The sequence below is a fragment of the Zosterops lateralis genome (assembly GCF_965231275.1).
Source record: "Zosterops lateralis genome assembly, chromosome: 16".
Taxonomy (NCBI): Eukaryota; Metazoa; Chordata; class Aves; order Passeriformes; family Zosteropidae; genus Zosterops; species Zosterops lateralis.
In genome coordinates, this window is record NC_139776.1 from 9,818,323 (window position 1) to 9,834,609 (window position 16,287).

Here is a 16,287-nt window from a genome sequence, read left to right on the forward strand (position 1 = left end):
CTCTGTAGGTGGGTCAGGCCATTCACATTTACCCAAAATAATAGCGATGAAGTGCTAGGGAGAGGCACTTTGTTAACGTGGCACAATGGGGGTCTTTGTCTGTCGCCGTTGCTTTGTATCAAATTAACTCTGTTGACAGATAAAAATCATCTTTTCGCTATCTGGAGACTCCATAAATGCTGGGTCAGAGCTGTCAGGGACTGGAGCTGTCTCAGTAATGGAGACTTTGGAGTTTGCTGGAAAGAAAAAAGCTTGCAGAAGGCCCAGCAGCTTCTCCCTATGTTAAAGCTGCAGGATAAAATGAAATAAGTATTCCCTTTTACCGTTGCTTTCCTGACACAAAACTCCTCTCAAGCCTTTCAAGCTGTATTTTGTAGCCTTCGGGCTGATGTAGCTGCTTTTTCCCTAATTGACTCGACTTGGAAAGGTCATTGCAGCCTGCTAGACTGTGTAATATTTAACTTAGCATCAAAAATGAGGATCTCGGGATTGGTGTCAAATGGATGCTCTTCCCCTCTGAATAGCACGGCCCATTCATAGTCATCCAAATATTCCACTTGCTAATGAATAACTTTCTGGCCCTCTGCAGAGGGCAGGACTAACCACGAGAAGGTGGGATGAGAGTGGCATAAAGCAGGTATTGAGATGTGCAATCCACACCGTCTAAATCCAGCTCACAGCTCTAATACCTGTTTTATTTATAGATTTTTTTTTTTAAAATTATAACTTCTAGCTCTTGACGATGCCTTAGCATAGCAAGCAGTCTTTTCTGATGCCAAGTTCAGTGATGACTAACACTATTTACAGGACTGTTTTGTAATCTCAGATCAGCCCACAGTAACGGGAAGTTACGTTTTCCCGTCAGTTGTTCAAACGGTGCCTGAGAGTTGCTGAGGCCAGAGCCAGCCGTCCAGGCTCTCCCATTTGGAAAAAATGATGTCAGCTTTCGGAACAAGCTTTTAAAAAAATCTAATAAAGTTAGGGAGGTCATTTGAAATTGAACTTCTTCCATTTGAATTTTTTTTTTTTTTTTTTTTTTTTTTTTTTTTTTTTTTTTTTTGCATGAGGATCTTTCATTCCTCTGCTCTAAAAACTAAGCACAACAAAACTAAGCACAGGAGGTATTGCATAAGCACCACCAAGCCATTTGCCTGATCTGCATTTCTCAGTGCATGAGATCAGCTCCAAATATCTGATCTGAGAAAGCTGCTGGTGCACAACTGCTGTAACTGATAGGAATTACCTCTGTGAGTCATCTCATAGGATGGTAAGTCCTTTTTTTTAATTTTTTTTTAAGTTCAAGTTTTTATGAGTGTTTTTATAAAGCTCAGTTGCTGTTACTGTAAATCTCAGGGAAATCTGGCACAGTCTTTGTAATATGAATCAGTGTGTCCATATGCTTCCAAGTGACCTTGCAGTCTGGAAAAACACCATTTTATCCCTCTGTTGAAGAAAAAAACAAGCAGAGTTGCTGTAGAAAAGGTTGAGAGAGGGGTGTCACCAGGCAGATGACTCCTGGTGGCAGCTACTGCAGCTTTACTGCTCTGGGGTCATGATCTCAGGCACAGAGCATTTGCTGTGCAAGTGGGAAAGCTACATCAGGCCAGGAATAAGGTTGTGGCTAATGCCTCAGCCAGCCCTGGCCTTGCATGGTCTGGAGCACTTCAGGGTCTGCTTTAGCTTCAGAGGAGAGGGGAAAAAAAAAAGGAAAATGTTATGGTTGGTTGGGTTTTGCTTATTTTTGTTCGGTTTTGGTTTTAAATGTGGCAAATCTCTGGTTAGCCCAAGCCCAGAGAGATGGGCTTGCACTGACGAGAAATTACACTTTGTTATGGAACACCCCAGTGCATTGGGTGGTGTGGCTGCTAAAATCTGCAGAGATGGTGGGAGGGGAAGGCTGGGAGCCAGGAACATTGTGATGCTGCTCTTGAGCTTTGGGGCCTTTACCTTCTCTTGCGGCTCCAGACGAGGACTCACAGATGCTGTTGGAACAGTAATGAAGTGTACACAGGATGGGAAGGGCATCTCCCAAATGCTTTGCAGGCTTGCTGAGCAAGAAGAGCTAAAATACTGCAGCCTCCTCACTCTTTGCACAGCTCTGGATGTCTGCAGAGATTCTTGGCACGGACACAGTGCTCTGAGCTGGCAAGAAACTTCCCGACGGGATGGATGGAAAATGCTGATTTTGAAGAAATTGAAGTGTTCTGGGGGGAATATTTGGATTTTTCATCTTTTTTTTTTGTGATGGAAAGCAGGCGGCTTTCCCAGGTGACCCTGCCTGGTGTCACCTCCTGCATGGGGCTGAGCTGGGACCTGGGCATACAGGGAGCCCAGGCCCTGCTCTCCCTGCTGAAACACCAAGGACGGGTCTTGACAGGGCAGAATGAGGGGAAAATTCCGTGATTTTCCTCCTTAAATGAAAATTTGATGTGGGCTGTAAAAGCGGCATGTTTGTGTGTTTGGTTTGAAACGGATAGTTCACAGGTTTAGGTGTGAAAATACAGTAAATCCAAGGTCAAGTTAGATTTTTCCAATGAAAGAAGAAAAATTATTTATTGAGTGAAGCAGTTAAATACCAAAGCAGTTGTGCTTTGTCTTAATACCAAGGGAACTAACCCCTCCTCCCTCTCCTTATTCTCAGGTTCAGTGGCAAATATGAACATTTGTCAATAACTCCTTGGGACATCATGAGTTTGCTGGAATCTGGACCACGAAGCACTTGCAATAGCGCTTTCTAAATTTGAATTTAGTTTAAATGAAAGAAAAATAGTCCTCTGTATCAACTGTAACAATGGCTAGCAAAAGGAAATCCACAACTCCCTGCATGATACCAGTAAAAACACTGGTGCTTCAGGAGACCGAACAGGATGCTGGGGAAGATGATCATGAAGGAACACAACCAGAGGCTCCTGCAGAAGGACCAGCAGCGGGTGATGCTGGGGCCAGCAGCAGTAATAACGGAGCTCTGTCCAACGGGCACCGCGGCATCGCTGACAGTGACACTTACATCTGCAAGCCGTGTGACTTTGGGTCTCAAGACCTTCACCAGTTCTTTGGGCACTTGGACTCTGAGCACTCAGACTTCAGCAAAGACCCCGCGTTCGCCTGTGTCGGGTGCAGCTTCTTGGCCAACAGCCACGAGGGGCTCTCGCACCACAACGCCGAGTCGCACGCCGGCGAGACCAGCTTTGTCTGGAGGCTGGTGAAGCAGGACAGTCGTACAACCGTGGAGCAAAGTCTCTGTGAGGCCACCAGCAGCAGCCACGACCTGCCGGGAGAGGTCCCTGAGGAAGGGGCAGACGGCCAGTCTGAAATTATCATTACCAAAACCCCTATCATGAAGATAATGAAGGGTAAAGCTGAGGCCAAAAAAATCCACACGCTGAAAGAGAATGTGTCAAGTCAGTTGGGCAGTGAGGCAGAGGTGAAGGATGGAGAGCATTCATTCCTAAATGGGTCCGTGCCAGTCAGCCAGCCCACTGCAAGTTCAACAAAGTCATCCCACATAGTGAATGGCTCCATCATAGGAAATGTGCCTGTTCTGCAGGCAGGTGTTGCACAGCTTGTGTCACTGCAACAGCAGCCCCCCTTGCATCAACAGCTTCCTACATCCAAGTCCCTTCCCAAAGTGATGATCCCACTGAGCAGCATTCCCACATACAATGCTGCCATGGACTCCAACAGCTTCCTGAAAAACTCTTTCAACAAGTTCCCCTACCCCACCAAAGCTGAGCTCTGCTACTTGACCGTGGTGACCAAGTACCCAGAAGAGCAGCTGAAGATCTGGTTCACTGCCCAGAGGCTGAAGCAGGGCATCAGCTGGTCGCCAGAGGAGATAGAAGATGCCAGGAAGAAGATGTTCAACACTGTTATTCAGTCTGTGCCACAACCCACCATTACGGTGTTGAACACACCCCTGGTTGCAAATCCTGGGACTGTTCCCCATCTTATCCAGGCCACTTTACCAGGCCACGTGGTGGGGCAGCCGGAGGGGACGGGGGGGCTGCTGGTCACGCAGCCCATCATGGCAAACGGGTTGAAGGGCACCAGCTCCTCCTTCACCTTGGCAGTGACTTCTGTCCCCAAGCCACAGCCGGCGGCTCAGCACAGCACCGTGAGCTCCAGCAACACATCGGGGGTCAAGGTGGTCAACAGCGCCCAGTCCCTGCTCACCGCCTGCCCCACCATCTCCTCACAGACCTTCCTGGATCCCAATGTCTACAAAAACAAAAAGTCCCACGAGCAGCTCTCAGCCCTCAAAGGCAGCTTCTGCAGAAACCAGTTCCCCGGGCAGGCTGAAGTCGAGCGGCTGACAAAGATCACGGGCTTGTCCACCAAGGAGATCCGGAAATGGTTCAGCGACAGGAGGTACCACTACAGGAACGTGAGAGGCGGCCGGGCCGTCTTCCCTGGAGACAGCGCTCTCGATTCCCTGCCCGAAATCACCTTCGACGTCCCGCCCAGAGGAGCTGAGCTGAGCCCTGCAGCGGTGGCGGCCACACCAACCCCTCACCACCCCCCGCGGCGGCAGTCCTGGCACCAGGCACCAGACTTCACCCCGACCAAGTACAAGGAGCGGGCGCCAGAGCAGCTGAAGGCCCTGGAGAGCAGTTTTGCCCAAAATCCCCTCCCTGCCGAGGAAGAGGTGAACCGCCTGAGGGGGGAAACCAAGATGACACGGAGGGAGATCGACAGCTGGTTCTCGGAGAGGAGGAAGAAGAAGGTGGCAGAGGAAAATAAGAAAGTGGAGGAGGTGGCTCAGCAGGAGGAGGAGGAGGCAGAGAATGGCGGCGGGGAAGGGGAGGACTCCTCGGATGAGCAGAAGGCCACGAGTGAAAACGGCTCAGTCGACGCCTCCGGCGGCAACCCCAACTCGGCGGAGCGGAAGGTGAGTCCCATCAAAATCAACCTGAAAAACCTGCGAGTGACCGAGTCCGACGGCAAAAACGAGGTACCGGGGACCGGCGCAAATGAAAAGGGGGACGGCAGCTCCAGCCGGCCGCCCACCCCTCCCAAAACCAAAATGAACTTCAAAAAAACGGCCCAGCAGCGGCATCTGCTGAAGCAAATGTTCGTGCAGACCCAGCGCCCCACGAACCAGGAGTATGACGCCATCGTGTCCCAGACGGGCCTGCCGCGGGCCGAGGTCATTCGCTGGTTCGGGGACAGCCGCTATGGCTACAAGAACGGGCAGCTCAAGTGGTATGAGAACTACCGGCGAGGGGTCTTCCCCCCGGGGCTGGTGGAGGTCAGCCCCGCCGGCCGGGAGGTGCTCGAGGACTACTACGAGAAGCACAAGGGGCTGCGAGAGGAGGACGTGCCCGGCCTGTGCCAGCGCGCCCGCCTCGGCGCCCAGCAGCTGAAGGTTTGGTTTGCGGTGAAGGCGGAGGAGGAGGGCAGGGGCTCGGGCCCCGAGGCGGCCGGCAGCAGCAAGGGGCCGTGCAGAGCCGGCGCGGAGCCGTCCGAGAGCAGCGAGGCGTGGGAGCCGGGCGGCCAGGAGGGGGGCAGCGCCGGGACCCCCGACGCCCCCGGCCCGCCGCCCGCCACAGGGCTGGGTAAGGCCCCCGCCTCGGCGGCTGGGAGGGCTCGGGGTGGCACCGGGCACTCACTGGGCCTCCGCTTCTTCCAGGGGGTTTAGTGTGTTGAGGTTTAGCTGAGGAAGTGGTGAGCTCTCTGTGTGAAAGGAAGGCATTAAAGGAAGGAGGGTGAGAAGAGTCTGGCAGGATGACACGAGTGCCACTGCCTTGCCTTGCCTGCCCTTTCCTGCTTTGGTCGTTGGGTGCTGGCATCACTCAGAAGCCAAATCCTGGCTTTATTTGAGGCTGGAGTAAAACTTTAGGAGTGTCCGGTCATTTTACCTGCCCTGTGGGAAGATGGCCCATGGGTTTATTTGGGAAGAAAGAGGCCTGGCTGCTTGTCCTGTTCCACTGGTTCCTTCCATGTCTCTGCGTGACCTCCAGCAGCAGGCACACCCCTGCCTGCCTTTCCCTCTCCTACTGCCTGCTTTCCACATGTGAACAGCCTTGTTTGGTGTGGAGAAAGGCTCAGCTGGTGAAGGTGGAGGCTGCAAAGGCAGGAGGGGACATGGAGTCTCCAGAACTCACTTTTGGAAGGCGTGTGTCTGTGTGTGCATGTGTGTGGTGGAGAGGAGAGGTGTTTCCAAGCCCTTTGTGGGCTTTTCTGCAGTGCAGCTGGGGGCTGTTTCCTGGTAGGGTTCCCACCAGATGGGGATGGCCGAGTGCTGGCCCTGGCCCATGGTGGTCCAAGCACACAGCTCCTTGCTGGCCAGCTGAGATCTTCTCCAGTCCCACTGCCTTGCTTTGGAGCTTCCCACACACCTCTGCCATGGCTGCAGGCCTTTAAAAATAATTATAAAAATCGAGCAAAATTCATTGCTTCCCTTCCCATTTAATTTGGAGAAGGTGGAGCATGGTTTTGGATGGTTCCTACCTTTGCTGCACATTCTGTGTGCTTTGCAGGGGAATGGTGACTTTGGGGACTGGTGGGGGGCCAGTTTTTGTGCTGGTGAGGTGGCTGTGCCCCTGCCAGTGCCCTCTGAGCATGGCTTTCTGCCAGCCCTTGTGGCACAGAGGCAGGAGGTGCTTAGCAAAGGTGCATCTCTCCTTAGGGGATGCAAAGCCAACTCCACTCCCTGAAGGATTTTGGGTTTCCTGGCCCCTCTGAATGTTGCTAGCCCTTTTTTGCAGCTGACTCTATCAAAGCTCCTGATCTTGCCTATCCTGAGGCACTCCTGCATCCCCTCCTCTCCACGCAGCACTCCACCTGGAGCAAGGCCAGGAGCATCTCTGACACCTCTGTTCTTTTCCAGAAACAGACTGAACTCAAACCACCAGCCCTGGAGGATCCACTCTTACCCTTGAGAAGAAATCTGTGATCTTTAAGAAAAACCCATGGGCCGGCCTGATGCAAGCCTGAGGAGCAGGGCGTGGTGATGAAGCACTGCCATCCACAAGACCTTTGGGCACAGCACACCAGACAGCACCTGCACAAACTGGGCACTCGGTGCTGAGCTCTCGGTGGCCCAGCCCAGGGGACCCAGGAAATAGGATGCTCCTGTTTGCTTTCCAGTGACAGACTTTCAGATTTCATATTCATATACCGATGCCTACAGCTGCCTATACAAGCATAACAAATCTCAGATGTTGTGTAAACAAGATCATTGCTTAGGTATGGACTATCATGGCATAGTACTTGTTTCTGTTTTCTTATTTTTTTTCATCTGTCCATTAAGGTGTTTGTTCTCTAAAGGTTGGCATGACTGCATATATCCTCTCTGCCTTTTCTGGTCCTTAAGCCCTGGCAATGAAGAGCTTTGTGGGCACACAAGTATGAGAGGGAAGGGATTTGAGAAGAAAACTGCTAGTCTTGAATTTGAGTGAGAGTCTCATCCCTCTAGATGAGGTTAGAGTGAGCATTGCATACTCTGATAAGCAGCAGGTTCCCAGGCTTGGGCAGCCCAGGAGATGGAGTTAAGTGTCATTTTTCCCTTGCTGGCTAGAACACTTTCCCCTGTGCTCCTGGAGACTGACTGTAACGGGCTGTTAAATCTCCAAGTCTCTCTTTAATCTCTGAGAACTAGCACATAATAATTTTTGCATCCTGACCTGGAATCCTTTTCATTGTTTGGAGAGAACAGCCTGTTCTTCAGAGAACAAATGCAGAGAGTCACAGCGTGGCTGTGAGTGGTTCAAGTCATTGTTGTCTCCAAGGCAGCGGCTCTGCTGCCATCAGGAAGTTTCCTTCTTGCAGCCCTACATGGCAGATCCTCCTGCAGCACCACTGGTGATTTCAAGTGTTTGATCCAGTCCTTTTTATTTTTCTTTTTTTTTTTTTTTTTTTTTTTTTTTTTACCTTTTTTTTCTCCAGGCCATGTGCAATAGTTCTGGCAAAAAAAACAAAATAAATTTCCCAGTTATCCTGCCTGCTGGCTGGTACCTGTACAGTTTTAATGGGTGTTATCTTGGGTGGTTGCTGTGTGATGCAACTGCTTGAACATTTTTGCTTTAAATATTCTTTTCTAATAGAAAACAAAGTCTAGAAGGGAAACTCTTGAGCTGAATAGTCCAGCCAAATGCTGTGTCAGATCGTTCTGTCACAAACGAATCAAATCCCAACTCCAAATTGGTTCCATGTTTTGCCTTCACTTTTGCTCTTGGAAGGCTATTCCAGAAATTGACTGACTTTGAGTGGTTAGAAACTGTGTTTAAATTTCTAGTTTGAATTAATTCATGGCTGGTTCATTCCTGGTTTGTTTTGGAGCCAACATTGTCCTTTAACTTAAATAGTTTTTGGTGTTTATCTGCTGATGTATTTATGGAGAGTAGTCATAGCTGCTTATTTTTTGCCAAGCCAACTCAGCCAAGCTTTTTCAGTAGAAGGTTTTTATTTAGTGAGAGCTTTTTAATGTGGGAGACTTTATTGTTGGTGGTAAATGATATTTATTAGGAGGGTGGGTAGCAAACCCCAGAGGATCAGATCCAGAGATTTACAAAAAATCTGGTTTAAAACCAAAAAAACTCTCTCAGAACCTCTTCCAAAGATGGTGTCTGATTTCTACCTTTAATTGCTTTTGCTTTTGCAATTCTTTCTTCACCCCCTCTTTGAGAGGCCGCCTTGCTCAGCTGCTGGAAGGGGCTGTGGCTGCTCAGTGCTCTGGCAGAGGCTTCCCCTCGCCTGGTGGGATGTGCTGGGTGCTTGTTCCTGAGCTCACAGGGCTTCCCTGGCACACGGTGTGAGACCATGGCCACGTGTGACCACCTGCTGCAGACAGAGGTGACCTGCACCGCACAGAGAACGGGGTGACACCCCATCCCATGGCAATTCACACTGTGCATCCCACAGCCTGACCAACCATCCCACCACGCTGTGGCACCGACCTGGAGCAGCCTGTGGGGCACCAGGCTCCCTGAATTTGCCTTTGGGAGCACTGTTGATGGTCATGACACAGCTGGAGGCTTGACCAGCAGCCATCCCACCTTGGCTGGTGATGGGGGGGCATCCCATGGCTCTCTTTGGGGACCAGGGACAGCTGCCCTGTGGTGACAGCCCCAGGGGTTTAGCCTCATGGGTGCAGTCCTATGCACCCCAAAATATCAGGGAGGGGGGTAGAATCTGGGTGGTTCTAGAGCTGAAAGCAGATCTGGAGGTCATGCAGCCTGAGAATATGGATGTATGTACAGTGTCACCTTCAGAGAACAAATACAGGTAGGTCAATTTACTCTGTAGTGTCTATGTACATGCAGGTTTATTTAACTACACATATATACAGTTCAAATATGCCATTGATTCTTTATTGCATTAAGATGTACATTACAAATGTACACTTTTACTAACTACTTGCTATATAAATATGTTGGAAGTGTAGTTTGCCCATTCAAGGTGATTTTCTGTGGAATTTTTGGTGTACACTTAAGGGCCTCTGATTGGAAGAATGATCCCCACTCCATCTACAGGAATGCTTAAGGACTATGGTATGAACTGGTTCCCTTCAAACCATGTTTTGATGCACTAGCTGAAATATTTTGCACTTGGATTGTATTTAGCCGGTTTTCCAGAAAAATTGAAAAGAAGTCTTGTGAGCTAGAGGGAGAATTTCCCGGTGTACACAGAAAAACCAGCCTTGAGGGTTGGAAGCTGCTGAGGTTTTTGAGCTTTGTCTCCATGCATTCATACAAGCACAGCAGGAGTTTTCTTTCTTTTGGGTCAGAGGAATTTTAAGAAGTGGTTCCATGCAGACTCCCCTCGGACATGGCAACGGGGCTGGCAAATGCCTTTGCGTGGGGAGGGTAAGATTTAGAGACAAAAAAATCAAAAAATGATCGAGTTCCCTTTCTAACTCCTACATTCCTTGTTATCTGCCTTTTTTTAGTTGACTTGAAATCTCCATAAAAGTATAAGCTGAAGATTTTTGAGGGTTTAGCTCTGTGGTCTTCTGTTTCTCTGCTGAGGAGGAGAAACAGGTGCCATCTCCAAACAGACTCGGGTTTTGATGCAGGACATTGGAAAAGTCTTTGCATCTGAAACTGAAAAGAAAAATTGAGAGGTGGCTTGACAGTCCCAACAGCAGCTCTTGTGATGTTAAGAAAAACTGTCACCACAGTTCTTCATAGTGTGTGAATATTTATCATCATCTAATCAAAGATGACTATCTTGACTTGAAAGGGTTGTAAGATCGAGGTGATGTAGCCAGCATCAGTAAGGAAGGGAAATTAAATTCTCCACCTCCATCCGCTATGCCTGAGCTTGGGCTTGGCAGGCACAGCAGAAACCATCAATTTTAATCCATGTGAATCTTGTTACTTATGTCTCCGAGGCTGCTTAGATTAAGGGCACAATCCAATTGCTTAATAACCCGAAACCCTGATTTGTGCTGGCTCTGGCTTGCTCATGAAAAGGGCTGCTGGTTCTCCTGGTGCAAGGAACTGAGTTTCTTTATTCATTGATGTCAGCAGCCCCTGCCATGAGATTTCTAGACACTGTTCCATGTTTCATTTGGGTACCTTATTTTTCAACTCTGTAATTAGCAGCCTTGAAATTTTGGTGTTTTTTTTTTTTTTTTTTTTTTTTTTTTTTTTTTTTTTTTTTTTTTTGTTTTGTTTTGTTTTGTTTTGTTTTGTTTTGTTTTGTTTTTCAGCAGAACACTAAACAAACTGTGATCTACAGGCTCCTGTCTCCACTTTCCTGAGAGCTGTGATACTGCACATCAGGCCTACAGTGTGGTGGAAGGATGGGCACAGGTGCTTGCAGGATCTTAGTGTGATTTCATGTCCCCTTCTTGAGCTGGTCACCAGGAGAAGCCACCAGCTAAAGCAGTAGGTGCTGGCAGAGAAACACTAGTCCTTAACCTCACACAGGAGCTGGAAGATACCTGCTGGGTTAATTTTTGTTCCATGTCCCCTGATAGTTCAGCAGAAGGAAGCTGTATTAGGCTGGTTTTTCATTTAGGGTTTTGGGTATTTTATTTTTTTAATTGGAAAGCAACAGATTTTAGTCACCTGCAGAAGTGTTGTATTGTTTTCCCTGCAGCCCCTCTCTTACAGATATAACAGAGATATAACCTGATCAGAAGCTGGCTCATTGGGAATCAGAATGAGACAATGATTTTCAGCACTTGGGGACAAATTACAAAGTGAATGTGATGCTGCACATTCCCATCAGGGTGACAGTATTTAAAATGCTTGTAGACTTCTTCCCCCTGTTGCCCAGATCACTTTGGCCTCACTCTCTTCAGATCAGTCAAGGTCCTGATGTAATTCAGATCACTTGTAAGTCTCTGGTGTCACTTCTCAGCTGATCCCAAAACCAGCAGGGTAAGATTAGGCAACACAACACATGGAGGGGAATGAGGCACTTGCAGGCTATCCCTGTTCTGTTAATTGGGAAATTTAGTTTCTGCTGTATGTTTTACTGGCAGTGGTGTGTGCCAGGAATGTTGGATCGGCATCACAAAACTTTAAAGCAGAGAAAGCAGAGCAAGGGAGCTCTGTTATGTAAGCAGTGATTTTTTTTAATTTTTTTTTTTTTTTTTTAATTTTGAGTTTTCTTGTTATGGCCCAAGTGCTCTGTTGGCTGACATTTGGCATATTCTGCTGGCACAATTAAAGCCCCTTTTTCCCTCTACTGATGGAAGGTGGTGTTAGGAGGATTCTTGCTTACTGGTGCTAGTGAAGGTTGGGCTAGGAATCCATGGCATAGAAAATTTCTAGCTAAAATTGCACTTTCTCTCTGCCCCATCTGGCTCGTGGTGGTGTTATGGGTACGTGGCTGTGATTCCCCTTGCACATACTAACATTGCACTAAAAGAGAGACTTTGGGAACAGCGTGTTGATCACTTTGTTTCTCAGCAGACCACAAAGTCAGCCTAACGGGGTCTCTTTTTTTTTTTTTTTTTTTTTTAATTACTGTTATTTAGAAATCATGCTGGTGCTGAATGACCTGGAATTTTTGCTTGGATTTATCCAAAGGAAAACGTAACTGTCGCTGCAACGGGACCTTTCATAAGGGTGGCCAGTGCAGTGAGGGAGCAGGGTGAGAGCTCTGCTGTGTAAAGCTGTCTTTGTACCGGGGAGGTGTGGGGGGTTCCAGGGGGGTTGTTACTTTGTTGTTTTGTTTTGGTTTTTGGTTTTTTTTCCAAGACCACAATTTTAAATGGTCACTTTGGCAATCGTGTGAAACCGGAAATAGTTTTTACTTTTGGTAAAGGTTTTAAAGAGGAAACAAAAAAAGAAGCTGCCTGTGGTTGTGGGCTGTAGCTATTATTAGGGCTAGGGTAGCTTGTACGTGCTATGGACTTTACCTGCTCTCTTACCCACTGAGGGCAAGAACTCCCTGTAGCAACAATGCCACTTCTGAGAAGTGAACGGCAAGTTTCCCTTCCTTTTGTATATGTGGATGTGAGGGTGGGCGAGGGGAAGAGCTTGCTTGTACAGTTTGTTGAAATGAAACCAGACATTTTTGGTTGTTCCTAAATAAAGAGCGTAAAAGACAAACGTGAGTCCCTTGGTGCTTGCACTGGGTTTGCTCTAGGAATGGCTGTGCTGAGAGTGCTCCATCACAACCTCCTCTTTTATTTTAAAAGAATGACAACTTTTCCATGGGGTAAGGCCACAAGTGAGTGCCCCAGCAGGATCCTGAGCCCAAGACTCCTCTGCCCTAGGGCTGTTTCTTCATCCCAGAGTTCTGTCCCCAGGCTGCCTCAGGACAACATGGGCAGCTGGAGCACATAACATTTTTTTACCTTTTTCAGTGAACAGCATAAAACCCAGGGCTGTTCCTCGTTATTTTTCCTCCCCTAAAGCCAGGAGGAAGGAGGGAGCAGTGCAACCTCCCCTCAGGAAGAGCTGCCCCTCAGCTTTGCCCTTGTCTGCAGGGCACAGACCACCAGACACCTGAGCCAGCACACACGTAATACTGACACTTTTATTGTCGTTTAAAGCTAGAGTGGCCCTGTAAATGTAGAGTTTCACTACTGGACCCTTCGGCAGTGGCTATACAGGTCAGATCTGGTGTCACCAGGACAGACAGAGGTGCTGCTGTGGTCACTGCAGTCATGCCTGGCCCGGAGCTCTGGGAATGGACACAGCACGGGATGGCTGCAAACAGGCTCCAGCAGCTGCACACCATCTCTGGATTACAGGCAGTGACACAGAGGCTGGCTGGGGATTTCTTTTAGGTCTCTTCTTGTGATTACAGTCAGTTTGTTCTCTCCCCTCTGGCAGCCTGTCCGCACCGACACTTCTTAAGGGCTTTGGGGTGAAGGTTGGTGGTGCTTGGGGTTGGTTAGGGGTGGGGTTTATTCCCAATATTTTTATTATTTTTTTTTTAGTTCTCCACTCGAACACACTTCAGCAGAGAAACTGGAAAAGCTGCCTGAAAGTAGGCCATAGCAGTGCCGTTTCCATAGAAACCAGTTCACAGCGTGCTGTGAGATTCACAAGCACTGGAGGTGCTTTCCCCGCCGGGATGGGCTACAGCCGGTTGTCCCCGTTGACCCGGGTCCTCCGCAGTACCCTGCAAGGGGGGACACACAGGGGACACACTCAGCCTCACCCTGGCATGGCCAAGGACAATGCTCTGGTGGCCTCAGAGGAAAGCAGGGGCTCAGCCACATCCCCTGTGCCTGGGGATAATGCCACCAGCTGTGGTGTCCCACCCTACTCCCACAGGCAATGGCACAATGTGCAGCTCGAATTTAGGGTTTGCACCCAGCAAACGAGGCTGCAGCTCCACTTTGGGTTAGGGGGAGGCTGCATTCATCTGCCTCCAGCCAGACTAAATGCAGGGGGGAGCTTGTGCTGCAGGGGAAGAGCTGAATGAGCACTGGCCTCACCTTCGCTCCCGGCTCTCGAAGTGGTCAGCGAGCTGCTCTGGGGACACACGGAAATCCTCGAAAGGCTGCTGGTACCGCAACTCAAAGGACCCCTCTCTGCCTCTGCTTGCCAGCAGCTGGCTGGAGCTATCCCCTGCTCGTTCCCGTAGGGATGAAGCACTGAAGAGGTTTATTTCGCCATTTTCCTGCTTGGACGAAGAAAAAAAATGCTGTAGTCAAGGGCTTGTGATTTCTAAGTGTACATCCTGTAGTAAGGGCAAGTGTGGTGCAGGGTCCTGGCTGCCCTGCAGGGTGTCCAGGGCTCATGGGGGCTTGGGGTTTGCAATGTGCAGCTGTTCTAACAGCCATCATTGGCTCCCACCAGCACCATTTTAAATGAAGAAATAAAAGAATCATCTGTCTCAGAAGGAGCCCTGCCCTCCGTTTAAGCCAACGGGGACAGCCCCAGGGCAGCCAGCTCCGTGATCCTGAGCTGCACTATCCCTGGAGCACAGACAGGGGCTGTGACAAATCCGCCTCCTCAGCTTTTGACTTTCCAGGCAAGTCAAACACAGTGCAGGCAGGACCCTGCCTGAAACACCCTGACTGCTGCAGGAGGCAAAGCCAGTGCTTGCTTTCCTGCTGGGCATCACTATGGAGCAGCACTGGGAATTCAGCCATCCAGAGGCACTCAGGCCAGGCACCACTGAGCCTCAGCGCCTCAGCTGGAGCAGGAGAGTGGGCAGAGCCAGGCTGGGCTCACTGGCTCTGCTCCTCAGCTCTGCAGCACTGTCACCTTCTTGTGTGTGCAGCCAGTCTCACCTTGCAGGGGAAAATGTCTATCTTGACAAGCAGAGAAGCCAGCTCCAGGTTCTCACTGTAGTTGTTCTTCAGGGGAACAGCTCGGAAACCTATGGCAGAGACAGCCCTGGTGTCACTCACTGCACAGGAGGTGAAATGGCAGTGCCCTAGTACAGGACTCAAGGGGGTCCTTCTCTCACAAGACCCTTTTACTCTTCTGCCAAGAGAAGCTGTGGCTGCCCATCCCTGGAAGTGTCCAAGGCCAGGTTGGATGGGGCTCAGAGCAAGCTGGGATAGTGGCAGGTGTCCCTGCCCAGGGTAGTGGGACTGAAACAAGATGACCTTTAGGGCCCCTTCTAATCCAAACCAGTCTATGATTCTGTGATTCTCCAAACACCCGAATTTCCCTCAAAGTGGCAGGTGGCCCCAAGAGCTGTTATCAAATGGTTCTGCCTTCAACTAGTTGGGATGTAGCCTGCCATGGGGACAGGAGGGACTGACCCAGCCTGGGGCCCAACAACACCCTCCCATGAAACTCAGCAGTGTGAAGTGGTGAGGCCCACCATGACTCCCCCTCCCTGCTGCCCCAAGTTCTTCACCTGTCTTCAAGCCTTTCACCAGGAAGGTGGCCTGAGCCAGGAAGTTCTCATCGCTGAACATGTCCTCCTCGTACACCACAAAGCGGAGGAAGGCAAAGTCCGGGTTGCTGACCTGAAAGTGGAACTGCTTCGGGGTCCAGAGAGGGTTCAGGCCGTTGTCAGCTGCTCACAAAACACAGCTGTCAGCGGGCATCCTCATTGAGTTCTCCCATGGCTGATGCTGAGCTCAGGGGCAGCACGAGGGCAGCTCCCAGCTCAGTGCTAGGCTTTGCTGCAGAGCCCACAGCTCACACCAGGATCAGGAGTGCTGGTGCATCCCTCTCCCTTCCCTTCACCCCCCTACTCACCCACAATCTCTGTTTTCTGCTTGGCGTTGTCGTACTCAGCACCAGACACCTCCACCTCCACGAATGGACAAACGATTCCCCTTCCATTTTTGGGAAGGTGCCGGGCCCCCAGGATCTGAGCAGAGAGCAGGAGAGACTTGGTAAGAGACAGGAACAAAAGGGAAAAAATGTGTTTGCATCTCAAGACATTTTCTTCCCAAATAAATCACCCTGGCTCTGCTAATTGGAGAGAGAAGCAGCACTGACAGCCAGCCCAGCCTGGCATTTCAGAGAGAAATAGCTCCCACCCCTGGAAGCTGCTGTAGTGTTCTTGATCCCCAGTTTGACTTGTAAGCCATAAAAAAAAGCAGCTGAACTGCTCCAGGTCCCTGCTTGCTGCCAGCACAGCCAGGCCTGGGCCACAGCATCCCTCTCCCAGCTTGCCAAGCTGGAGCTGGGCTCCCAGCTGAGCACTGCTCCCTGCCGGGGCACTACACTGGACCCCCTCATCTTTGCTGAAACTTCTCGGCCCTCCTGCCTTGGTGAGAGGAGGAAAAGGAGCTGCTCTCCCCACTGCTCTGCCTCGTGTCTGCAGCACAGTCTGTGCTCCACTCAAATGACAACCTGCTTCCTCACAGGAGAAAGCAATCACAGCTCCCTCTTGCCCGTGGCCATATGTCGCTCCAGTGTGCTGTCGGCACGCTGCTGCTGCAGGGGAAGGACCTGCTGCCAA

The 16,287-nt window shown here is 50.0% G+C and overlaps 2 protein-coding genes across 4 annotated transcripts in view; one reads left to right on the plus strand and one right to left on the minus strand.

Annotated features, from left to right (window-relative positions):
- ZHX3 (zinc fingers and homeoboxes 3) overlaps positions 1-10,597 on the plus strand; it is a 28,303-nt gene extending 17,706 nt beyond the window's left edge. The window contains exons 1-3 of one of the 2 annotated variants that reach the window (XM_083873421.1): positions 489-1,267; positions 2,642-5,555; positions 6,830-10,597. In XM_083873421.1, coding sequence (XP_083729547.1) covers positions 2,792-5,555; positions 6,830-6,840 — 2,775 coding nt within the window. In that variant the 5' untranslated portion in view covers positions 489-1,267; positions 2,642-2,791 and the 3' untranslated portion in view covers positions 6,841-10,597. Of the gene's footprint in view, positions 1-488; positions 1,268-2,641; positions 5,556-6,829 lie in introns of those variants that run through there. The other variant, XM_083873420.1, reaches the window with a different exon arrangement.
- A 1,293-nt stretch (positions 10,598-11,890) lies between these two features.
- Positions 11,891-16,287, minus strand: part of PLCG1 (phospholipase C gamma 1) — a gene marked incomplete at its 5' end in the record, with an annotated part of 42,354 nt that continues 37,957 nt past the window's right edge. For both annotated transcript variants that reach the window (XM_083873419.1, XM_083873418.1), the window contains 5 exons: positions 11,891-13,530; positions 13,850-14,034; positions 14,651-14,739; positions 15,229-15,390; positions 15,576-15,690. In XM_083873419.1, coding sequence (XP_083729545.1) covers positions 13,488-13,530; positions 13,850-14,034; positions 14,651-14,739; positions 15,229-15,390; positions 15,576-15,690 — 594 coding nt within the window. In that variant the 3' untranslated portion in view covers positions 11,891-13,487. The remainder of the gene's footprint in view (positions 13,531-13,849; positions 14,035-14,650; positions 14,740-15,228; positions 15,391-15,575; positions 15,691-16,287) is intronic.